Raw genomic sequence first — 25,887 nt, forward strand, 5'->3', positions numbered from 1 at the left:
ATAACTGTAACTTTCAGCGACATATATGTAGGACTCAGTATAGAGTCCATGCACTATATGATGTCCAGCACCCTATATAGAGTCCATTGGTCCAAAATCCACTATACAGAGTCCAGGAGTCCACTCAGTTTTGATCAGCTTCATCCTGCCGCGCAATCCCCTATAAGGAGTACACTTTTTCTACAAGTCCCCTATTCACAGTCCAGGAGTCCAGTTTATCCAGTCACGCCGTCCTGTGTGTTGTGCCCGAAAGAGAACAAACACATTTTCAGTTTTGCTTGCCTCGTGGCAGCGCATTCCTTTCTTCACTTCAGCCATGGCTGCCAGTTCTGCTGTGCAGTTGCTGACAGTAATCTGTCTCGAGGTAACCAAGGAGGATAAGGAGACGTTCAAAATCAAATCTGGAAAGCGTCTTGTGGTTCTCTGAAGACGTTTCATCAGTGCGCGGGATGAAAGCAGAAATTGCAGAACGAGAAAAAGTTCAGCACAGTTCAAATCTGACGAGTCAGGTACACTGACACTCTCTTTCGTTCGACGCCACAAGGATCCCCTGTTTGGCTGGCCATTGCTGCCAGTAAGACGTTTGAACGGTTTCATCAGAGCGAGGGATGAAAGCAGAAAGCGGAGAAAGAGAAAGGTTCAGCACAGTTCCAATCTGACGAGTCAGATACACTGACATTCTCTTTCGTTCGACGCCACAAGGATACCCCTGTTTGACTGGACAAGAGCTGCCTGTACCACCGTGTCAAAAGGCTGTCCAACTACATGGCAGGACGATGACTGAGGTAAGGAAGCTTTTACTTGTTTCGATTGGTCTGCTGTTCTGTCGTTATGCTTGAATTTGTTTCCATTTTCAAGGAGCGTATCGTGTTTGTTTGATGTTGCTTGAATGAATGCCCTAAAAGTAATCAACCACTTCGTAATAGTCCTCAAGGACTGCAAGGACTTTGCATCAATCGTATACGATCGTCTAGCTATCATCAATTATTATAATTATTTCATGAGAAATGTATTTTTATCCCTGTGAAAATTATGTGAAACTCCACGACACTCTTCCTCTACAAATTATAGTATGATGTCAAATACAATGGGACCCACAAACGCAGTGCCAGTGTACTAGTAGTAGTAGGAGGATTGCTTGTATGCCAATGACAAGAAAAAGCTTCTCAAGCTAATACTCGTATTCCCTGAAGTAACCGTTTTGATGTCACGAACATGACATTGTGTCAGTGAAACTGCCTCGTGACAACAAATCATTGCATTTCCATCTTGGGGAAGACTGACTGACGGCAACGCTGTACAGATTGTTCAAATCATCTCATTTCAATTTACTTCGAAGTAGTTGCAGTGAAACACTGTGTACACTACATGTATGGTGGTGTGTCCGTGCGTCTTGAGTGTGCACAAACGATCTTATTCCTCGTATTACTAATAGATTATTGTCCCCACCGTCACCTGTTCACAGGTCTTTGAGTGGATTGATTTTCATTGAGCATCACATTCGTTGAGAACTTGGTAGTTGTGTGCTCCCATGCATCATTACGTTAATAGGCGTATCCTTGTGCTATCTATTTGTTGCAGGTGTGCTGATCTTCAGAAGCTTGCGGAACTGAGTGCTGCTGAACATTTGCATGGCCATGAGCAATGGTGAAGCTTGCTATTGCACTCTCAGCATGTGCTAGTATTATGCTGACCACTGCACTATGTTACTCTCTTACACTACTACGTGTATGTAAACGTGCGTGTACCCGTCCCCGTACGCATTCGTTTCGTATAATTATTTGTTATCCCTCTTGACTTTACGTGTAAATGGGTGGACGTTTGCATGGCTGTTGGAGTTGCGTGTGTATTGTGTCTCTACTCTTTTCTTGGTGTTTTCTTGGCGTTGTATAAGTTTGTGTGTGTGTGTGTGTGTGTGTGTGTGTGTGTGTGTGTGTGTGTGTGTGTGTGTGTGTGTGTGTGTGTGTGTGTGTGTGTGTGTGTGTGTGTGTGTGTGTGTGTGTGTGTGCGCGCGCGCGCGCGCGCAATAGTTTGAAAACAAATAATTAATCCTGGGCTCTCCATTATTCTCTTTCGATTCTTGTTTTTTTTCTAGGTATTTTCTTGGCGTTGTGTGGGTGTGTGCATGTGTGTGTGTGCGTGCACAATAATTTGGCAACACTGCATGATTGAGATATTGTAATTTGCAGCGTCTGCGAAGAGACCACTTGATTTGAGGATGGTGTTTGTAGGGTTTTTCATGTAGTGAAGTGGCTGCAGTGGCGCCTCAATACATATTTTTTATCTTGAGAAGTGAATGATGTAAAGGATTTAAGGGAGAGGCCGTTTTCTGGTTAATATTCACTGCTTACAGCAGATCCTATGTCTAATTTCGAACTCGATAGGGGATGCCTAATTGGCTGGACTTTATACAGGGAGTGTTGTCCACATAAAGACTCTTTAATCTTTATAGTTGATTTCAAAATTTGGACTCCGTACAGTTGATTTTGGACCAATGGACTCTATATAGGGGTGAAGCCAATTGGCTGGACTCTATACAGGGAGTGATGTCCATCTAAACTGAGCTCACAGTTGATTCCAATTTTGGACTCTGTACAGTGGATTTTGGACCAATGGACTCTATATAGGGGTTGGACATCATATAGGGGCTGGACGCTCTACTGAGTCCAACATATATCCCAAAGATGAAATTTGGAGAGAGTCTGTATCTTGAGTAGACCGTGGGGGGGGATTTTGTAGTGGCACACCTGTCCCCACGGACAATAGCGAAACAATTCTTTGAAAACCGCAGCAAATCTTGCGCTGCATATTGGGCTGAAGTCGCAGTAAAATAGCAAGTAAGGAGCTGATTAAATTAAAGGTGGCAGCCTACCCAAAATTCGCTGAAAATCGAATTTGTAAATCCATATCGAGTGCTACATCAGTTGAAACTTGAAAGAGCATGAATAGCTGCAAAATCTCTGAAATATTTGTCTCGATCTGACCAGCCGTTCAAGAGTTATGGCCGAAAATGTGCCCTTGCAAGGAAAGATTTTTTGACCCGCTCTGTCATTTTTTGGCAGCACTGTATATGAATGTGAGCAGACCGTGTGCAACTTGTCGTATCATGGAAAAACGCGAAAGTGTGCAGAAGTTTGCTCCAAGTCCAAAAAAATCACGTTTTTAGCCATGTATTGGGTTGCACGGTGGCAGGACTTTTGCCAGAACCCTCGTGACGTTGCAGATATGTGGCTTGATTATTGCAGTTGACGTTGAACTTGAAGAAGTCTGGTAGGATTCAGTACTAGGCAGTAGTGGAACGTGAGTGGTAGTCTTTGCCGATTTTGGAGGGTATCCTGGATTTGGTGTGCAGCGCTGTGGAAATGGCTTGCTGTGGAGGTCCCAGCACTGGATGTTGTATCAAAGGTACGACCTCGTAGCACACCCTAAACCTAAAAATTCAAAAATTGATTTCGGTCTGTGGGAGTGTGTGAGAGAACGCCCACTCGTTTTGACAGATTCCATGGCCACGTTCAGGGGCCCTATCCCACCACCCATGGCTGTTTCTGGCCTTTTTTTAGGTTTGGATCCCGTGCACGGACAGAATGGGCAAGAAAATGTGAAAAAATTGTAAATGCATTTTTTTGGCTCCTGGGTGGCTCGCACACCGTGGCACTATGCCGGAATTTTGAGTTTTTCCGGCCTGGAAAGCCTGTCAATGAGGCGCAAGAACTTTTAAATCATGTCCAGAGGGCCAGCATAGTGGCAGGAGTGTGTGATGAAAATTTAACTCCAATCCATTGAGAGACACTAAAGTTACGGTCAATTGAATGCCCTATGAAATTTATGGGTAGGCTGCTACCTTTTAAATTAAAGGGGAAGATAAGCCTAAAATCAATTTTTCACCAGTTGTAGTCTTCGGGGTGCTGAGTCGAATGGTCTTGGTACGAGGAAGCTGAGACGTTCCCTTCCTCCTTTATTCCCAATCGAACTCGCACACTTCCACCGAAACTGGGTGACTGCGCCCTACTAGATGGGGATTTGTATGCAAAATGTCACTGAAAGCGCCTTATTGTTCTTAGAAAAGCACGGATGACCGCGATTGGCCGATATGTTATAGTCTTTTGGACGCTGATTCGACTGGTTTTGGTCCTAAAAGGCTGCGATGCAGCGTTCGGCCCTTTTTCCCAATCGAACATGGTTGAACAAGCCGTAACGTGCTCCTGCGTACACCAGTCACCTAGTCACCGCGCCAGCAGGCGACAATTTTCACACCAAGGATCAACTCAAAGGTTCAACTCGAGTGACAGAAACTCGCCCAAACATGCTGTAAGTTGTAGCCTGCAGGCACGGTAACCAGTTGACTGATTTACGCACGAGCCCTTGACTACTTGTTCAGCCATGTTCGATTGGGAATAAGGGCCGAACGCTACTTCGCAGCGTTTTCGGTTATGCCACAGCACCCCACTAAGTACTTGTATGTATGTATGCATGTATGTATGTATGTATGTATGTATGTATGTATGTATGTATGTATGGATGGATGGATGGATGGATGGATGGATGGATATCCCTGATGATGCCCTCCTGGGTGAAAATTTGGACAATTTCAACTGTACGTGGTGTAGCCAAGGACTGTTTGTTTTGTTGCGAGTTGGGTATACTGAAAATAAAAAAATAAAAAATTAAAAGAAAACCTAACTACACTGACAAAACAAGCTGCCTATACCTATCACGATCAGCGGCAACGAGAGAGAGAGAGAATTGCAACTACACTGGTCCTGTACTTGTAGCATAAAGAACATTTTCCATTATGCTGAAATTGGGCTGCAATACGTGTAGACCAGAACACATACATTCAGGTAGAGTTGGCCATTGAAATGGTATCTAAACGACAGGAAATAGAGATGAAGACTGGAGTGAGGGCCAATGCTGCCTGGAGAAGCCAGTGGCTGTCACCAAACAATCCAGAAACACTCTCATTCATTGTTTTTCGATCTTTTTTGTCTATTTTTCTATGTAGGTGATTGTGTTGGTATTCTGTGTGTGGTGTTATTGCGGTTGCTATGTTGTGTGTAATAGAACACTAGGATGGTGAGGTAATAGTGATTAGATAACGAGATAACAAACAGTCGGATAGTGCGACAACAAGGCACAAAACTGACTCAAGGATATTGAGACCATCGACGACCTGACACCTAGTTCCAACACATCTACGAAGCGCAAACCAACAACCTTCCAACTTGGAAGGCTCAGCTGCGGAAAGTTCCAATGAGGTGAAGGTTATTGTACCAAACTTGTCCATCATGGTTACACCAACATGGAGTTAAGTAGGATAATGGCTTTCGGTTTGTGACAGTTCGCTTTCGCTTGGCTTCCACTCTTCATGTATTTTTAGTTAATTTTTTACACTGTTATGAGCCTCCCATGTTGGGTGGTATGTTGCCTTGCGTTTTCGAGTTGTAGTTAGACCGGTTTGTCCAATGGTCTTACTAGTCTCGTCATCATCATCTCGTAACATTCGACATTCTTTGTTGCCGAGGGTCGTAGCTCGTGCACATCTTCGTGACGCATCCCTTCCCCTCATTGAAGTATTCCGCATCTGAGCCTCCCAATTAAGGGAGGTTGTTGGTTTGAGATTCGTAGATGTATTGAAACTAGGTATCAGGTAGTCGGATGTCTCAATATCCTTGTTACCTTGGTTACCTTGGTTACCTTGGTGGACTGTTAGTCATAACTAGTAACGTCTAAAGTCCTTTTCTCTTCATGTTGTGTGTGGTATTATTGTGTTATGTTGTGTGTGATGTTGTTGTGTTGGCTACACTGTGTGTGGTATTATTTTATTGGCTACACTGTGTGTGGTGTTATGTAGGTATGCTCTGTGTGGTGTTATGTTCGCATGTTGTGTGTGGTGTTGCTGTGTCGCCACAACCCTGTGTGTTCATTACAGCCTCATCTTTCCAATGTACCACCAGCTGTTGTACGTCGACTGGACTCTATCTCCGAACAGCTAACCCAGCAAGCTACGTCCATCACTGCATTGTCGGCACGCAGTGATACGCTAGAGGAACAGCTTGCAGAGGCCATTACCAACAACCAGACCGTAACACAACAACAACTGACTGCTACTCAGCAACAACTTACGGCCATCACCAACAACCAGAATACAACACAACAACAACTGACTGCTACTCAGCAAGAAGTATCCACTTTACGCAACGAACAAACCACCACTAGTCGCCAAGTGACCGACCGGCTGAATGGTACAAACCGACGGCTCGACGAACAGACAACAACAATAGCTGACCAGCACACACAAACGTCCCGACACATCTCGTCACTGAGTGACCAAGTGTCGTCGGTATCTAACCAGCTGTCAGCAATGTCTTCTTCAACTCATCAGGTATGAAGCTTTATTCCCGAAATGTAGCTACAAACCCTCATCACAAATAACCTGTTTTCCGGCTGAAGCACGAAATTGCGAGCATTCACATAGTTATGTTATCCTAAGAAGTAGTGGTGAAACGAATATCAAAACCCAGTAGCCGAATATTCTTCGGCTTAACGAACGAACGAACGAATATTCTTTCGTTAACATGGATGACATTACATGCCCTCCTCTCAGTCATTTTATTGGATATTGTCACTATTATTAGGCATGACGAACGAAGGCATATATTTCTCCATCATCTTTAGGTCATTTTTCACAAAAATCGCCAGCTGAAGTGCTTTTCACAGGCTCAAAAAACAGCTTGAGACGTGATTTTTGTTTGAGCGCCACATCTCCCCTCCAGGACCTAGGATTGCGTTCGGGTGGCTTCTAAACAACAGCTGAGAGTTTGCTAATGCCGATAGATCTTTCAATGAAGCGATTTGGTCAAGTATTCACGAAGTTACGAAAGTTTGAAGTCGCCCGGTTGATTCTGCATACCGGGTTAACGAATATTCGCCATGAGAAATATTCGTTCGAATGTGTCAAACCGAACGAATATTCGAACATTCGGTATATTCGTTTCACCACTACTAAGAAGGGACTTCTCCCCTCCTGGCAAGTAAACTGCACGTGGGAACTGGCAGCACCTTTCAACTACATGTTTGTAGAGTTATGGTCTGTTATGTTACCTTTATTTTACTTCACCATAGGTGCAGGCATTGCTGCCTTCTTGCTGGGGATCATAAATGATGCCACAGCTCCTAGGCTATGATGAAAAAATAAAATAGTATGATTAATGTGATCAAATCATATGAACTGTATGGGAAATAATAAGATGAGAGTATGGCCGTGCCCCAGATACTTGCCTAGAAGGGAAATCCCGTTTTATAGTCTGTTTGCAATACGCGCCACGTTTTGGTATAACATGAACTGGCAGACGTCGTTTTCATGCAAGTATATTCATGCAGGCATGTACACGCTATTCGTATAGCTGTGTGTACAGGTTTTTCGGCCCCAAACCTTCCTGGGAACGAAAGAATGAATCTCGATACAGGGGTCTGGATATGTCGTCTACGTTTTCGTATCAGGCATTTAGATTTCCCCGCCACGCTCCATGTTGTCATGGCTATTCAGACGAAAACGTCATGTACGCCACATTTTGGGCGTAGTGTGTATCGCCCATTAGGGTGACAAGTGCAACTAGTTTAAGAATGCCCACAGTTTCAAAATCTCAACCGGGAAACAACATACCTGCCAAGTATCCAGATTTTTTCGGGAGTATCCCGCAATTTTGGATGAACTCCCGCAATCCCGACATTCCTGTCGATTATCCCGAAATTCACTGTACAAGAAACAAGCTTGATATTGTACTTGGAGCACTTCAAATGACTTGTCACAGGCCAGTAATTGTCCTTATTGATCCCGGAGAAATGGGTTTGCTCCCCACACTGGAGCTCGCGCTTTTCCGCCGACTTGACTTTGACAGTTGACTGACTCACGACTGCCATCCAGAGCACATGAAAAGTCCATCGAACCTTCGACTCTGCAAACCTGCAACAGGCGCATAGCTCGTGTGGAGCACGGAGAGGGGGGGGGGGGCACATGCACTCCGTAAAATTGTCGAACTAGGTTCAGCATGCACGTAATGACTATGAGTGACATGTACCAGGCATACTACACATATGCAGTCGTGCACCCCCTAAGGGGTCGTCGCAAAGTTTTTATGTCGTCCATGAAATAAACATCATTCGTTGGGGGGGGGGGGGGGGGTGCGAGCCAAAATCGCAAGTCGACCAACACTGTACATATGACATGTACATGCATGCGATTTTCGTCGTCCAGCATAGCAAGCTGTGTTAGTTTCAAAGGGAGGGGAGGGTCCGAGTACGAAATGAACGATATTCATTTCAGGGACGACAACACTTTTCGGACGACCACTACAGAGGGACCAACTATGCTCCTCTGCAAGAAGCCACCACTCCCTGCTCAATACACAGTGTTTTGGGGAATTCACCCCATATCAGTTGAGGTTTTGTAAGCTGAAGAAGATTATGCCTGAAAGAGCACCACTTATATAATTATAGTGCTCTCCAGGTACAATCATAACCAAGGATATCGCAGTCAGCAGTGACACTGGTCGGTAATGTGCGGGCTTTAAACGACTAGACTTCTTATGGACGGGTGCAACGTGGCGCAGTTTCCACTGATGTGGTTTTACGCCTTGATGGCAACTTGTAGAGAAGAGCATGGCGAGTGGTCGAGCAAGCCCTCTGGCACATTCTCTTAGTGACTGGAATGGCACATTATCCAGGCCAGTTTCCTTGCATGTATCCATCTGGAACAGGAGCTTGCGTACTGTTGCTACATGGAAGTGAGGCTGGAGGTTAGACGGAGCAGGATGGTCCGGAAGAGTTGGTAGGTTTTCAGCACTGAGGTCATCGTCGCCAAGGCTGCACTCTATGACAAAGCACTTGGCAAGGCAGTCAGTCAGCTTTGGCTTGGTCTATTCTGTGCTCACGTCCAGACTCCTTGACCAGCGTGGGCATGCTTGAGCTACATGTGCTGCCCGATGCTGATTTCAGTGTGGATCACCACTGCCGGTCAGTGTGACCACCATAGGAGAGTTTAGACCATATCCGAGTCTCCCATGATGTGCGGGCCCTCGTCTGACTTGCTATGGCTTGTGTGACAGTGGTTAGAAAGTTTTGTTTTCAGTTCAAGCCTGTTCCAATCTCGACGCCAGAGCTTCCATGCTCGGTGTCGCCGTGCCAAAGCTTCATGGCATTCCGGTGTCCACCACTGTGGGTCAGTCAGCTTGGCTTGGAAGGTCTTCGATGGGATATAGGTATTCCGTCCTGAATCCGGCTAGTAATGCATATGCAGAGGCAATATACGTCTTGGTCATCTGAGGACAGTGCGTTCTAGTGCGTGTTGCGGATGTAGGCCTTCAGGCGGCCCCAAGTTGGCCTGATAATATCTCCAGATCCGCCTGAGCATATGGGTCTCAAGCTCACCGGAAGAGGGAAAGTCGCAAAGCACAACAACATGGTCTGACCGACCCAGTGGGGGATTGGTGGAGACCGAGACAGGTTGGAGAAGATCAGTGAGAACCTGGTCTGACCGACCCAGTGGGGGATTGGTGGAGACCGAGACAGGTTGGAGAAGATCAGTGAGAACCTGGTCTGACCGACCCAGTGGGGGATTGGTGGATACCGAGACAGGGTGGAGAAGATCAGTGAGAACCTGGTCTGACCGACCCAGTGGGGGATTGGTGGAGACCGAGACAGGTTGGAGAAGATCAGTGAGAACAAGGTCTAAAGTGTTCTGGCCACGTGTGGGCTGGTCCACAAGTTGGCTGAGATGGTGGAGTGCAGCAAGCTCCTCCAGGGCATCACCTGCTGCAATGGTTTTGGCGCTACCCAGCCATGCTGTGCTGTGGACATTAAAGTCACTGGCAAGTAGGACGTAGGATCCATGGCCTTGGGCGGTATCAATGGTGGTATCGAGCTACTCAATTAGCCGGGTGTCAACCTCATTACACAACCCAGGTCTATAGGCTGGGCTTATGACCACTACTTCACGTTGTGCTGCAGGAATACTGTAAGGAAGACAACTTCGCGGTCCTTCGTTGGAATATCGTCGAGGTGCAAAAGCATGCTTGACCGAACCCAACCTTCGACACCGTCACCGGCTGCATTTCGGTCACATCGGATTGGCGGAGAATAACCGGGAAACATAGTATCGGAGGGGATCGTGAAGCGAGATAATTTCATCTCGGTATCAACTGCGACGTCTACAACCTTTGAGTATAGCATGTGCTGCAGTTCGCCCAACTTATTTGACAGCATTCGTCACCAGCACCCTAATGTGTGGCTTAGTAGCGCTTGTGTGTGTGTGTGTGTGTGTGTGTGTGTGTGTGTGTGTGTGTGTGTGTGTGTGCCCACGTGTGTGTGTGTGTGTGTGTGTGTGTGTGTGTGCCCACGTGTGTGTGTGTGTGTGTGTGTGTGTATGTGTGTGCCCACGTGTGTGTGTGTGTGTGTGTGTGTGTGTGTGTGTGTGTTCATGTTATTCTTGCGTATGCCCTCATGGGTGTGTGCTGGCGAGTATTCATTTTCCTATGTGGGTGATTTGTGTCAGTATTCTGTGTGTGGTGTTGTGTTGGCATGCCGTGTGTGGTGTTGTGTTGGCATGCCGTGGGTGTGTGGTGTTGTGTTGGCATGCCGTGGGTGTGTGGTGTTGTGTTGGCATGCCGTGGGTGGTGTGGTTGTGTTGGCATGCCGTGGGTGGTGTGGTTGTGTTGGCATGCCGTGGGTGGTGGTGTTGTGTTGGCATGCCGTGGGTGGTGTGGTGTTGTGTTGGCATGCCGTGGGTGGTGTGGTGTTGTGTTGGCATGCCGTGGGTGGTGTGGTTGTGTTGGCATGCCGTGGGTGGTGGTGTTGTGTTGGCATGCCGTGGGTGGTGGTGTTGTGTTGGCGTGCCGTGGGTGGTGTGGTGTTGTGTTGGCATGCCGTGGGTGGTGTGGTGTTGTGTTGGCATGCCGTGGGTGGTGTGGTTGTGTTGGTATGCCGTGGGTGGTGTGGTTGTGTTGGCATGCCGTGGGTGGTGGTGTTGTGTTGGCATGCCGTGGGTGGTGGGGTTGTGTTGGCATGCCGTGGGTGGTGTGGTGTGGTTGTGTCGGTATGCTGTGTGTGCTGTGACTGTGTTGGTACGCTGTGTGTGCTGTGACTGTGTTGGTATGTTGTGTGTGGTGTGGTTGTGTCGGTATGTTGTGTGTTGAATTGTTGTGTTGATACGCTGTGTGTTGTGGGGCTGTATCGGTATGGTGTGTGTGGTGTGGTTGTGTTGGTACGTTGTGTGTGCTGTGGTTGTGTTGGTATGGTGTGTGTGCTGTGACTGTGTTGGTATGGTGTGTGTGCTGTGGTTGTGTTGGTATGGTGTGTGTGCTGTGGTTGTGTTGGTATGTTGTGTGCGGTGTGGCTGTTTTTGCTTCACTGTGTGTGATCATTACAGCCTCATCTTCCCACTGTGCAACCAGCTGTTGTACGGCGACTGGACTCTACCTCTGAACAGCTAACCCAGCAAGCTACATCCGTCACTGCACTGTCGGCGCGGAGTGATACGCTAGAAGAGCCCATTACCAACAACCAGACAACAACACCAGAACAATTGACCGCAACACGGCAACAACTGACTGCAGCGCAGCAACAACAACTAGCTGCAACAGACGAGGAAGTGACTCAGCAGGTATGAACCCTCATTACCGGAAAGTAGCCACAAATCCATACCACAAACGGCCTATTTAGAAGCGTTGACTTTTGAAACTGCCAGCATTCACATAGAGTTAGTTCAGTCCTCGTAAGAAGGGTGTATCCCTCCCGGCAAGGGGTGTATCCCTCCCGGCAAGGGGTGTATCCCTCCCGGCAAGGGGTGTATCCCTCCCGGCAAGGGGTGTATCCCTCCCGGCAAGGGGTGTATCCCCTCCCGGCAAGGGTTGTATCCCCTCCCGGCAAGGGGTGTATCCCCTCCCGGCAAGTAAGCTGCACTTGAGAACTGGCAGTACTATTAAAAAAATGGCCCTACCCTAAATACTGCTGACTTGCCTAGAAGGGAAAATCCTGTTTTAGAGGCTACTTGTACTACAACAAGGGCGTAGCGTAGCCCTTTTCAGTCTGATTCGACATTGTGTAAAAAAATCATCCTATTTCAATTTGTGCAACCAAGGATAGATACTGGCTCAGCCTGCTCCTTCTATTTGGAATTTTTGCGGTAAACTGCACAGGAGAGAATTCAACGAGTCTGATTCAGCAGTCTGTACATCATTCTCCTTTGATCTCGAACGGATGATGACATTATCGGCTGCTTCTTACAAACGTTTTGCTGGAGGCTGCCACATCTGGACTTGCAAAAAAACACGCTTTTTTTCCTCGAATGGCAGAGAGCAGCAAGTTGGAACAAAAGCGGCACAGTGGAGTCACTTCACACCCGCAGGGAGCAGTAAAACACCCGTATTTATTGCTCCCTGCTTCACACAGCGCCGCGCCTAATGCGCCTTTGTGTACAATGCACTAATGCAATGTTGTGCTGATTACGGGACTCTAACTCAGCTTCCACCCCCCCCCCCCCCCCCCCCCCGCTTCCGCTCACGCTGCAGTTCTGCAGCCTGCAAAGGTACCAACAATAGCTGTTAGTGTATGTACAATCTTGTTCAAGACTCGCATAATTTTATACCATGTGAAATCATGTATACCTTGTACATGCTGCGTGTGCAAGTTCAGCTCGCGCATCGACACATGCACTGAATGAATGTTGAACGTGGGTGGGCACTTTGCGCTAGTTTTTATCCTGTTTTGGGCGTTTTGCGACTTGGCGCAGCGAATTCTAGCTGCTTTGTTTGCGATACGGCGCTACGCGCCTGTCTAATAAAACATTTCCACCTCCGACACATGCGCTCTCTGGCCGCCCTCATCACACAAAAAAACTGTGCGATCTAATTAATTCTAGTCATTCATTTTTCCCAACCTTCCCTGATGCGACCTTAGTGGTCGAAACAGCACTGTATGGAGGGAATTTGTTCATTGTCAGTATCTACAGCTTGACAGTCATGTTGCTGGTGTGCTCAGGTCGGCCAGAGAGTGCATGTGGGGGAGGTGTGGAATTTCTTTATTGATAAACTGGCCGAGACCTGCTTCTTACCTACTTCTCTACAATGCGTGTACATGTACCACCAAAATAGTAAAATACTATTTTTCCGGGGTGTAAGCCACCCTTTAAACCGCATTACAGGGGAAGTTAAGCCTAAAATCAAAGTCTCACCAATTGTAGTCTGCGGGGTGCTGAGCCTAATGGTCTTGGTCCGAGGAAGCTGAGACGCTCCCTTCCTCCTTTATTCCCAATCGAACTGGCTGTAGTGGAGTATAGACCTGTATGAAGACTGGCTGTAGTGGAGTATAGACCTGTATGAAGACTGGCTGTAGTGGGGTATAGACCTGTATGAAGACTGGCTGTAGTGGAGTATAGACCTGTATGAAGACTGGCTGTAGTGGAGTATAGACCTGTATGAAGACTGGCTGTAGTGGAGTATAGACCTGTATGAAGACTGGCTGTAGTGGAGTATAGACCTGTATGAAGACTGGCTGTAGTGGGGTATAGGCCTGTATGAAGACTGGCTGTAGTGGAGTATAGACCTGTATGAAGACTGGCTGTAGTGGAGTATAGACCTGTATGAAGACTGGCTGTAGTGGGGTATAGACCTATATGAAGACTGGCTGTAGTGGAGTATAGACCTGTATGAAGACTGGCTGTAGTGGAGTATAGACCTGTATGAAGACTGGCTGTAGTGGGGTATAGACCTGTATGAAGACTGGCTGTAGTGGAGTATAGACCTGTATGAAGACTGGCTGTAGTGGGGTATAGACCTGTATGAAGACTGGCTGTAGTGGAGTATAGACCTGTATGAAGACTGGCTGTAGTGGAGTATAGACCTGTATGAAGACTGGCTGTAGTGGAGTATAGACCTGTATGAAGACTGGCTGTAGTGGAGTATAGACCTATATGAAGACTGGCTGTAGTGGGGTATAGACCTGTATGAAGACTGGCTGTAGTGGGGTATAGACCTGTATGAAGACTGGCTGTAGTGGAGTATAGACCTGTATGAAGACTGGCTGTAGTGGAGTATAGACCTGTATGAAGACTGGCTGTAGTGGAGTATAGACCTGTATGAAGACTGGCTGTAGTGGAGTATAGACCTGTATGAAGACTGGCTGTAGTGGAGTATAGACCTATATGAAGACTGGCTGTAGTGGGGTATAGACCTGTATGAAGACTGGCTGTAGTGGGGTATAGACCTGTATGAAGACTGGCTGTAGTGGAGTATAGACCTGTATGAAGACTGGTTGTAGTGGGGTATAGACCTGTACTGGGGTATATATCTATCTAAGGACTGGCTGAAACACACGTTGACGCCTTTCGCACGCCTGGTTTTCACTTTCACACCTTTTTGAGAAAGTAGTTGGTCAATGATGGCTGTTGGGAATGCCTTGCACTCCTCAATACCGGGGGGGGGGGGGGGGGTTGGCTGCCAATTGAGGGCCCACCACGACCATACAAAATTCAAAAGTGTCGACCACCATTTTGAACAAATGGCGACGGCCGCGGAGGCCAGAGTTTGTGCCGTCATAGCGGCTACGCACTCGAGTTCATACTGATCGATGTATAGCGATGTGCAGTCTAGTTGTAAAATACCGATATTTTACGACTCCCCGGTCTAGTCTGTAGAGCGAAGGGCCAGTGGCGAAGCGAGTCTTGTTGTTTGATGCTGGGAAAGACATGCGGAGAAGACGTCCTTTCTCCAAGCCATCTTGGTCATTTTTCTCAATCCGCTGGTGGGTGTCGAGCAAGATATGTCCGTGAGGTACTGGTGAACTGGAATCCTGGCATCTACAAGAATTTGCTGTGCCTAGCTAACCAATGTTGTTAGTAGAACCCAACATTTCCTGATCGCGACTCGGCACACCCTGTTCTGTTTGGCCTCGCAGCTTTCACGCTGCGAGTGGGAGTTTCCTGGCCAGAAATGAATCCCTTAGTCATGACCATGATGAGAGGTGACTGGTATGATCCCTGACTTGCCTGAGTCCTTAGCTTGAGTCAACACAAAGGTAAACTCTTCCCTTGGAACACTTGCTGTCTCCTCCGTACTTTCTTGCTGCACATGCAGATATGCGCACGGCGGCCAGGTTTTGTCGGTGCGAGCGGGAACGCACGGCCGACCTTGACGTTTTCAAAAAAGTAAAACAGCGGCTCAACTTGGCCGGTGCTCACCGTCGATAGCCCATTTTCTCGGTCTGGGAATTCTCTATCGGTTCACCGTCGCCGATTTCTAATTTTCTCTTCATTCATTTGTTCGCACGTCTTCGAGTTAGAGTGTTTTCACCATCCAATCTCAGCCAAACGAAATTCGAGTCGGTAACCCTCCAAAGACACACCTTCTGAACACGAATCCACAATGGCCTAGTGTCTAAAACCGACGAATACAGTCACGTCAAGCTCAGAAAACACCCCACGATTGCAAGAAACAGCCCGTGTTGCCGTGCGCTGATTGGTCAAATCCAAATGACCGTTATGGACGCTTTGTACGATCATGATGAGCCTTTCAATTACAAAATTAATACTAGTTCTATATATTTCCGAGATACTGTGTCTGTGCTGTTTTGCAGGCTGAACCTTCGGTAGCTGCAAGCACAACCAAATCAGCGGCTGTTGTATTGATGGTGGTCATTGTCCTCGGAGTTCTTTCATACGTGCTGTGGACAGTTCTATTGAGTCAGGTGAGTTTCTGCATCATCAGTAATTGTATTTGACTTTTCGACTCTGTGCTACAACCTTCCTCGCAAGTTTTTCTTGTCGTGTACTTCGTCCGCGTCAGCAATATTGTCGCTTATCTTTCGACAATTTGAACTTAGACATTGGACATTAACACGTGCACTTGAGATGATAAAACTTGGTATGATGGAAGGTAAGGTATATTATGACAACTGGTCATGAGGAATTGATTGTCCAAGGAAGGGTTCATAATTTTTTTGGTCCTCCTCGTCGCTGCTCTCGGCGCTGGTGACAAATATGTTTTGCTCGGGATCGACACTCTTGCTTTCGCAAGCTCATCTCTCTTCCTCTCCGCTGCCTGCCAATTTTCTAAAGGGAAGTGGATCGTGACGGTCGCCTTCTCTACAGGACTTCGAGTGGGCAGCATGACTGCTCGTGTGGTTCAAATCAGTCGACCTTCTTTTGCAAGATTTATTTTGAACGACGACGACGGCTACAGTACTTGCAAATCTCCACGATGCACCGGATACTCCGAGCGTTGACCTGGAGGTGAGGGAACTGCGAGCGATCCCTGAGGTGAGCGATCTCGGCCGTTGTGCAAAATGGAACTGATTCCGAGTAGCCGATTACTTTCTTGTTCATCGCTCTGCTCTTGCCTGTGCAGTGTGAAAAGATAATCTATTTTGATGCAGCACTGTATCCAACAGAATCACCCACCTGCCACTCTCGAAATCCACTCGAAATCTAGCTAGACATTTCAGGTACTAGTAAACTAACTTGCTAACCAAAATTGAGATGAAATAGGCTGCCAAGTGAGCAATGGCGACATAAAAACTAAGCTGAAAGATAAGCGACAATATTGCTGACGCGGACCAAGTAAGCGCAAAATTACATAGAAAATCAACATTTTTCTTACGATTCGGCTGGTACAGAAATTTACTTGATCATATTTTCTCTGCTGTGTATAGGCCAACGGCACTACAGTTGCAAGCTCAACTCAATCCGCTGTGGATGGAAGATGCCATGTCTTTCCTTTCATGCACCTACCAAGGCAGATTTCAAAGATCAAGCGAAGCAAGAAGGTAGTGTCTTGTTTCATGTTGAGTCTCTCCATGTTTCTTTTGATTCTCTCTCCGTTCTTCCAGGGAGACCCATCTGACCAGTTTTGGCAGTTACCAAGTACAAGTGAAAGTGCGTTTGTGTGTGTATGTGTGTGTGTGTGTGTGTGTGTGTGTGTTTGTGTGTTTGTTGGTTTCAGGGTTCATATAATATACTTTCTATTTGAAGTATACATACCTGTTGACCATGGACCGCTTCTGGCTAGATTAACTCTTGTGTAATCAATGATGCTAATGACGCTTATATCAGATCCACTCTGATTTAACCACCCACGCTAGTAGCAGGTATTACCTTCACTGGGAGCAGGGGTAACTGCAGTTGGATCCCAGGACGGATACACTGATGCCGTCAATCCTTTTTCTGCACCTTGTCATCACCCACTTACTGAGGTGTGGTGAGCCCATACATGTACGTGGGATCCTTTCTAAGTCCACCCAGAGTTTTGGGGATTTCAAGGGGTGTCGGCCATTGGGCGGTTCTATAGCCACTTGAGCCATCTCTCCAAGATTCATTTTCGATCGATCTCCCCTCTACCAGGGAGACCCACGTGACCAGTTTTTGTAGTGAGCAAGTACAAGTACAACTACAAGTGTGTTTGTGTGTGTGTGTGTGTGTGTGTGTGTGTGTGTGTAGTTGTAGAGGTCGGTTGCACTTTTCTGGGCTCTGACCAAAATAGAAGGATAACTATGTTTGCAGCCACGGCCGTCTAGTGTAGACTAGGCCATATTAGCTGCAGCATGTCCCAGTGGATTTGTGTTATGCTGGAACTACAGTGCTGGCAACTGAAATCCGACCCCCTGAGCGGTGGGTTCACATTCTAGCGGTCTCTGTTTCGCAGCTTTACCATCCCGTGTTGTATCTTTGCGATGTAAGCGCACCGCTCAGGGGGTCGTATTTCAGTTACCAGCACTGTTGGTACCCAAACACTGGTTTTCGCTATCTCTTACAAATGCTGGTACAGAAATTTACTTCATCATATGTCTCTGCTGTTTGTAGGCCAAAGCTACTACAGTTGCAAGCTCATCTGAATCCGCCTCGGGTGGGACACCAAGTCAGAATTCAAAGACCAAGCCAACCGAAAAGGTATTGTCTTGTTTCATGTTGAGTCTCTCCATGTTCCTTTTGATTCTGCCTCCCCACTCCCTGGGAGACCCGTGAGACTAGTTTTTTTTCTGTTTATAAGTATCCCGACAAGATAAGTAGAAGTAAAATTGTGTGTGTGTGTGTCGCATTAAAGCGCAGCGTTTATGCTCATTAACAGCTAGCATCATTGCAGCTCACCGCCGCGGGTACGTGCTGCCCCATGTACTCGAATGCACATGGTGCCGCACAACTGCCCCTGCTGCCCCATGCCCTTGCATGCGCATGGTGCCGCACAACTGTCTCCGCCGCCCTTTGTCCTCGCAGGCGCGTGGGGCCGCACAACTACCTCTGCCGCCACATGTCCTTGCGGGCGCATGGTGCCGCACAACTGTCTCTGCTGCCCTGTGTCCTCACGCAGGCATGGCGCCGCACAACTGTCAGTGTTGCCACTCACATTTACCCCAGCGCACACAACGTGCCCATGACGTCAGCAACTATACTGATGCCCGGTTACCATGACGCAAAAATGGCGACCCATTTTTCTTGCTCCCTTGCTGACAATCTCTTCTCAAGAATTGTTCATGGTGGTGACTGGTTGTCAGTTTATTTGTTTCTTGTTCCCACCCTCCCACTCCCATATTTATCCTCACATGCTTACTTTTATAAAGTAAACCCCAATAAACGGTGCCCGGCGGCTCTCCATTTCTCCATTGAATGCATCAGTGGGCTCTTGGCTCTTGCCAACACTGCTATTACTTGCCCCCCCCCCCCCCCCCCGGGCAAATGCAATTCAATTTCGCCGGCCGCGCACCATCCACCCAAGCAATGTGTGTTCTTGTTAATGTGTGTGTGTGTGTGTGTGTATGTGCATGTGTGTGTGTGTGCTTGTGTGTGTGTGTGTGTGTGTGTGTGTGTGTGTGTGTGTGTGTGTGTTTGTAGTTGTAGAGGTCGGTTGCACTTTTCTGGCCTCTAACCAAAATAGAAGGATAACTGTGTTTGCAGCCACAGCCGTCTGGTGTAGACTAGGCCATATTAGCTGCAGCATGTTCCAGTGGATTTGTGTTTTGCTGGGACTAGGTACACAAACACTGGTTTTCGCTATCTCTTACGATTGCTGGTACAGAAATTTACTTGATCATATGTCTCTGCTGTTTATAGGACAAAGCTACTACAGTTGCAAGCTCATCTGAATCCGCCCCAGATGGGACACCAAGTCAGAATTCAAAGACCAAGCCGACCGAAAAGGTATTGTCTTGTTTCATGTTGAGTCTGTCCATGTTCCTTTTGATTCTGTCTCCCCACTCCCTGGGAGACCCATGTGACCAGTTTTGGCAGTTTACAAGTATACGTACAACATCAGTAGAAGTAAAACTGTGTGTGTGTGTATGTGTGTGTGTGTGTGTGTATGTGTGTGTGTTTGTGTGTGTGTGTGTGTGTGTGTGTGTGTGTGTGTTTGAAATCTATTATTCTCACGATGGCCTGTGGCCAATAAGAGAAAAGGAATTGCAGGCGCGGGGATTGGCCGTTGTTGAGGTGAGGTTGGATGTGCTTGGAGATCCGGTCAGCAACTATCCTCTCTTGCACTATCGATGTCACGCTGAGCAGCGATATCGGTCGTTAGTTGGAGGGCTCGGTTTTGCTGCCCATCTTGTGGATGGGGGTGACTGTTGCGTCCCTCCACTCTTGCGGAATAGTGCAACGTTCGAAGGAGATGTTAAAAAGGGTTACTAGGGACGGCGCAAGTGAATTGGTTGCCTCTTTCAGTAGGCGGGCTGGTACATGTGTGTTTGTTTGTATTTGTAGAGGTCGGTTGCACGTTTCTGGGCTCTGACCAAAATAGAAGGATAATTATGTTTGCAGCCACGGCCGTCAAGTGTAGACTAGGCCATATTGGCTGCAGCATGTCCCAGTGGATTTGTGTTATGCTGGAACTACAGTGCTGGCAACTGAAATCCGACCCCCTGAGCGGTGGGTTCACATTTTAGCGGTCTCTGTTTCGTAGCTTTACCATCCCGTGTTGTATCTTTGCGATGTAAGCGCACCGCTCAGGGGGTCGTATTTCAGTTACCAGCACTGTTGGTACCCAAACACTGGTTTTCGCTATCTCTTACGAATGCTGGTACAGAAATTTACTTCATCATATGTCTCTGCTGTTTATAGGCCAAAGCTACTACAGTTGCAAGCTCATCTGAATCCGCCTCAGATGGGACACCAAGGCCGACTTCAAAGACCAAGCCAACCGAAAAGGTATTGTCTTGTTTCATGTTGAGTCTCTCCATGTTCCTTTTGATTCTGTCTCCCCACTCCCTGGGAGACCCATGAGACTAGTTTTTTTCTGTTTACAAGTATCCGGACAAGATAAGTAGAAGTAAAATTGTGTGTGTGTGTGTGTCGCATTAAAGCGCAGCGTTTATGCTCATTAACAGCTAGCATTATTGCAGCTCACCGCCGCGGGTACGTGCTGCCCCATGTCCTCGAATGCACATGGTGCCGCACAACTGCCCCTGCTGCCCCATGCCCTTGCATGCGCATGGTGCCGCACAACTGTCTCCGCCGCCCTTTGTCCTCGCAGGCGCGTGGGGCCGCACACCTACCTCTGCCGCCCCATGTCCTTGCGGGCGCATGGTGCCGCACAACTGTCTCTGCTGCCCTGTGTCCTCACGCAGGCATGGCGCCGCACAACTGTCAGTGTTGCCACTCACATTTACCCCAGCGCACACAACGTGCCCATGACGTCAGGAACCATACTGATGTCCGGTTACCATGACGCAAAAATGGCGACCCATTTTTCTTGCTCCCTTGCTGACAATCTCTTCTCAAGAATTGTTCATGATGGTGACTGGTTGTCAGTTTATTTGTTTCTCGTTCCCACCCTCCCACTCCCATATTTATCCTCACATGCTTACTTTTATAAAGTAAACCCCAATAAACGGTGCCCGGCGGCTCTCCATTTCTCCATTGAATGCATCAGTGGGCTCTTGGCTCTTGCCAACACTGCTATTACTTGCCGCTCCCCCCCCCCCCCCCCCCGGGCAAATGCAATTCAATTTCGCCGGCCGCGCACCATCCACCCAAGCAATGTGTGTTCTTGTTAATGTGTGTGTGTGTGTGTGCATGTGTTTGTGTGTATGCATGTGTGTGTGTGTGTGTGTGTGTGTGTGTGTGTGTGTTTGTAGTTGTAGAGGTCGGTTGCACTTTTCTGGCCTCTAACCAAAATAGAAGGATAACTGTGTTTGCAGCCACGGCCGTCTGGTGTAGACTAGGCCATATTAGCTGCAGCATGTTCCAGAGGATTTGTGTTATGCTGGGACTAGGTACACAAACACTGGTTTTCGCTATTTCTTACGATTGCTGGTACAGAAATTTACTTGATCATATGTCTCTGCTGTTTATAGGAAAAAGCTACTACAGTTGCAAGCTCATCTGAATCCGCCTCAGATGGGACACCAAGTCAGAATTCAAAGACCAAGCCAGCCGAAAAGGTATTGTCTTGTTTCATGTTGAGTCTCTCCAAGTTCCTTTTGATTCTGTCTCCCCACTCCCTGGGAGACCCATGTGACCAGTTTTGGCAGTTTACAAGTATACGTACAACATCAGTAGAAGTAAAATTGTGTTTGTGTGTGTGTGTGTGTGTGTATGTGTTGTTTTTGTGCTCCTTGGGAGCAGGTTACACTTTCTGAGCTCCGTGTTCTTGGCTTTCTCCAAAGTTCTGCCTGCCCAGGGCGACTCTGGCGTAGCCAGAGTCGACCCTGGAGCACCCTCGCACACTGCCAAGGTAGTGCTGCATGATTGGAGCGCGGAATCGCGATGTAGCTTGCAGGACAATTTACTTCGATATTGTCACTGCTGCGTCGGCCGTGGTCCACCACTCGCAGTGGAGTAGCTATCCCTCGAGTGCTGTGAAGAATCCAAGCTCGAAGAATGCAGTGGTGGGAATTGCGGATTGGCTGGTGGAGTGCTGGAACAAGTCGTTGTTTCAGTGGAGTGGACGAGCGAGTGCGGAGAGGAAGGTCGCAACGGCGGAATGGTGGGAATTGAAACTTCAATCTTTCGTCGTCATGAGTGCACTGGTCAAGCGTTGCGGAAGTCTGTCGGATTTGTGAGGCATTGCCCTGCCGCTTACATCGTCAACGTAGAAGAACTGCTAGTGGAGTCCTGGTGGGATTTCGGATGCCCACACTCTTTTTGCTTGGTGGATTCTTTCGTGGACAGTGTTTTTTCGTGGCGTGAAATTTTGAATTTTTTTCTTTCCTGTTCATTTTCAGTCGTTGTCACTGTAGCTGTCAGGTTGTTGTTACAGTCCTCGAACATGATTGTACAGCAGTCGTCCGTTCTGCTCCATTGTTTCATCTGTTTTGCCAGTTGATTCTCTTTATTTGCCACTGCCCCTCATAGTGCTCATGCTTGGGTGGAGGGCGGCGTGACCCATTTAGGGTAGCTGTATCATAGTAGTACTTGGTCCGACGTATTAAAATGTGCGCTTCGCTTCAAAACTCAAGCCTTTGTCCAAAGGAGCACCTGTACTAAAATATCGACCAAGAGACGATAGATAGACAACTACTGTGTCGTTTCTTGGCCTGACCTTCTAGTTTTCATCTCTGCTGGTGTCTCAGGGCGCTTCTTCAAGTGCGTCAACCTGCAAAACGTCGACATTTTTTTCATCTCCTCCAAGCTACATTGCGCTTCCTTGATTTTTTCAATCCATAGGCACGATTTAGACGATCGACTTCGCCTCCTCCTCGTGCAGTACGACTGCCAGAATGGTGGCTGTAGGTGTTTTCACCTGACGCTCCCACGACACTTTCAAATGAGGCAAACAAGTAAACCACCACGCATAAAAAAATCACTTCTCATCACCGTGTGCCGCGCGCGTAGAACTACTGAGTCTGATCTGTGTCGACATGACTCACACAGTCAGCTGCATCAGACCATGCGCGCGTGCTCTTCCCTGCCTGTTTCACGAATCCACTGGCCCCGCGGCCCGGAGACTGGCGATCTTGTGACGCATCTCGATCGCGGCTCTGGGGAGTCGGCGAGGACTCACCATTCACGCACCGTATTCACCCTTTCTGCGCTTCAGTTTTCCAGCCAGGTTGTCGCCTGAACGTCGACCTCAAGGGAGGTTGTTTATATCGATCAACTAATTACTTCTCGACGATCTCTTCTGTGGTCTTGATTCGTCGGCCGCCACATCGTGAACGAATGCGAGAGAGATCAGCACAAACTGGACGGAGCGATGCAGGTGCTTTCTGCACGAGTTCCTGGATGACGCGTTTGCTGAACTTACTTGATTCTTCCAAGGAAACAGCGACTGCAGCGATTTCAATCCACCAGGAAGCACTCGATAACGCTCGCCCAGGAGTTTCTGGTACTCCGTGACAATTCCCCATCGCAGTGGGGTGTTAATTTCAGCGCCAGGCCTTCTCTGTGTTGCGCGAGAAGCAACAGGAGTACTCTGACGACAAAATTTGCACGCAGAATGCTCGAGTCGACTAGAAACCTGAGGCGCTGCCTCCTTTGGGGTTGGAGCCATTTCTTTTTCAACATCACAAATCGACAATTGAAGGATAGTGTTAGGTAGCTGGAAAGTTTTTCCGTCCTGAGATTATTTGAATTTGTTTGGTTGACGGTCGAATCGAAACGCACATTTTAATAAGTCGGACCAAGTAGTAGTAGTAGTGTATGTGTGTGTGTGTGTGTGTGTGTGTGTGTGTGTGTGTGTGTGTGTGTGTGTTGAAATCTATTATTCTCACGATGGCCTGTGGCCAATAAGAGAAAAGGAATTGCAGGCACGGGGATTGGCCGTTGTTGAGGTGAGGTTGGATGTGCTTGGAGATCCGGTCAGCAACTATCCTTTCTTGCACTATCGACGTCACGCTGAGCAGCGATATCGGTCGTTAGTTGGAGGGCTCGGTTTTGCTGCTCATCTTGTGGATGGGGGTGACTGTTGCGTCCCTCCACTCTTGCGGAATAGTGCAACGTTCGAAGGAGATGTTGAAAAGGGTTACTAGGGACGGCGCAAGTGAACTGGTTGCCTCTTTCAGTAGGCGGGCTGGTACATGTATGTTTGTTTGTATTTGTAGAGGTCGGTTGCACTTTTCTGGGCTCTGACCAAAATAGAAGGATAACTATGTTTGCAGCCACGGCCGTCTAGTGTAGACTAGGCCATATTAGCTGCAGCATGTCCCAGTGGATTTGTGTTATGCTGGAACTACAGTGCTGGCAACTGAAATCCGACCCCCTGAGCGGTGGGTTCACATTCTAGCGGTCTCTGTTTCGTAGCTTTACCATCCCGTGTTGTATCTTTGCGATGTAAGCGCACCGCTCAGGGGGTCGTATTTCAGTTACCAGCACTGTTGGTACCCAAACACTGGTTTTCGCTATTTCTTACGAATGCTGGTACAGAAATTTACTTCATCATATGTCTCTGCTGTTTATAGGCCAAAGCTACTACAGTTGCAAGCTCATCTGAATCCGCCTCGGGTGGGACACCAAGGCCGACTTCAAAGACCAAGCCAACCGAAAAGGTAGTGTCTTGTTTCATGTTGAGTCTCTCCATGTTCCTTTTGATTCTGTCTCCCCACTCCCTGGGAGACCCATGAGTAGTGCTGAAACGATTACGTTTTGCCTTAGTGGCTTAGCTTATGCCATAACGATCGGCTTATCGGCTGAACGATTATTATTGTGACTAGATCATTACAGTCATGTGCATTCTGTGACTTTCAAAAAATTTACGAGTCCAACATCGCCAACGACCGAAAGCGGCCGCATAGATCCGATGATCCCGCAACAAGCCCGTCAGCTGTTCGGACTGACCAGACGATTACGGACAAGACAGAGGCGACGCACTAGTTGCAACCCAAGAGCTGTTGGTGCCCTTCGCCTGTGACTTCGCTGAGTCCGACGATGAAGTCAGAGAAGCCGGCCAGGTGTGCAAATTGGCGGATTTCGACGAATGAGCTGACTAGAGGCGCGCCAACAAGTAACTAGTTGCTTTTCCTGTCTATGCTCTAAATTTGGACCAGACGCCAGGCCTAGCTCGTCGTCGACCAAACTGGTTCGGGAACCGTCGATAGAACGGAAAACATGTAACTGAAAACCACTTTACTGTCTTTGGCTCAAGACAACTCGCACGCGGAGAGAACTCCAGCACCTGCAGCTAGTGTAGACACACACTGTCTGCTGAGCCGGCCAGTCCTGCATGCTGTATGTAAGAAAAGTAGTCAGCTAAAAATATGGCAACAGTGATCGCGTCGATGTTTCTCAGATCGTGCTTGTACTTACACGTACGTGTACGTCGACGTTGCCAGTGTACAGTCATGTACCATCGTGTCGTACTCGCAACACTTTTGGTGCATGCACGCTTTGTGCGACCCGCAAAAGGGAGGAAATCCCATACCGAGAGTAAGTACCATTCTATTCGTTTAGCCGATAAAATCGAAATAACCGTTCGATCTATTTCTTATCGAGTAAGTAACGAGTAATCGATATAATCGTTTCAGCACTACCCATGTTACTAGTTTTTTTCTGTTTACAAGTATCCGGACAAGATAAGTAGAAGTAAAATTGTGTGTGTGTGTGTCGCATTAAAGCGCAGCGTTTATGCTCATTAACAGCTAGCATTATTGCAGCTCACCGCCGCGGGTACGTGCTGCCCCATGTCCTCGAATGCACATGGTGCCGCACAACTGCCCCTGCTGCCCCATGCCCTTGCATGCGCCTGGTGCCGCACAACTGTCTCTGTTGCCCTGTGTCCTCACGCAGGCATGGCGCCGCACAACTGTCAGTGTTGCCACTCACATTTACCCCAGCGCACACAACGTGCCCATGACGTCAGCAACTATACTGATGCCCGGTTATCATGACGCAAAAATGGCGACCCATTTTTCTTGCTCCCTTGCTGACAATCTCTTCTCAAGAACTGTTCATGGTGGTGACTGGTTGTCAGTTTATTT

At 47.8% G+C, this 25,887-nt stretch overlaps 1 protein-coding gene and 1 long non-coding RNA gene across 3 annotated transcripts in view; both read left to right on the plus strand.

Annotated features, from left to right (window-relative positions):
* LOC135812297 (uncharacterized) overlaps nucleotides 1-25,887 on the plus strand; it is a 158,842-nt gene that overhangs the window by 112,850 nt on the left and 20,105 nt on the right. Inside the window, exons 2-5 of one of the 2 annotated variants that reach the window (XM_065325674.1) lie at nucleotides 5,930-6,382; nucleotides 11,423-11,656; nucleotides 15,625-15,735; nucleotides 16,699-16,812. In XM_065325674.1, the coding sequence (XP_065181746.1) occupies nucleotides 5,930-6,382; nucleotides 11,423-11,656; nucleotides 15,625-15,735; nucleotides 16,699-16,812 (912 nt within the window). The remainder of the gene's footprint in view (nucleotides 1-5,929; nucleotides 6,383-11,422; nucleotides 11,657-15,624; nucleotides 15,736-16,698; nucleotides 16,813-25,887) is intronic. The other variant, XM_065325673.1, reaches the window with a different exon arrangement.
* On the plus strand, nucleotides 49-2,193 carry LOC135812782 (uncharacterized). The gene is made up of 2 exons (XR_010552968.1): nucleotides 49-785; nucleotides 1,582-2,193. It is a non-coding gene; the product is annotated as an uncharacterized LOC135812782 (long non-coding RNA).

The sequence above is a fragment of the Sycon ciliatum genome, chromosome 3 (genome assembly GCF_964019385.1).
Source record: "Sycon ciliatum chromosome 3, ocSycCili1.1, whole genome shotgun sequence".
Lineage (NCBI taxonomy): Eukaryota > Metazoa > Porifera > Calcarea > Leucosolenida > Sycettidae > Sycon > Sycon ciliatum.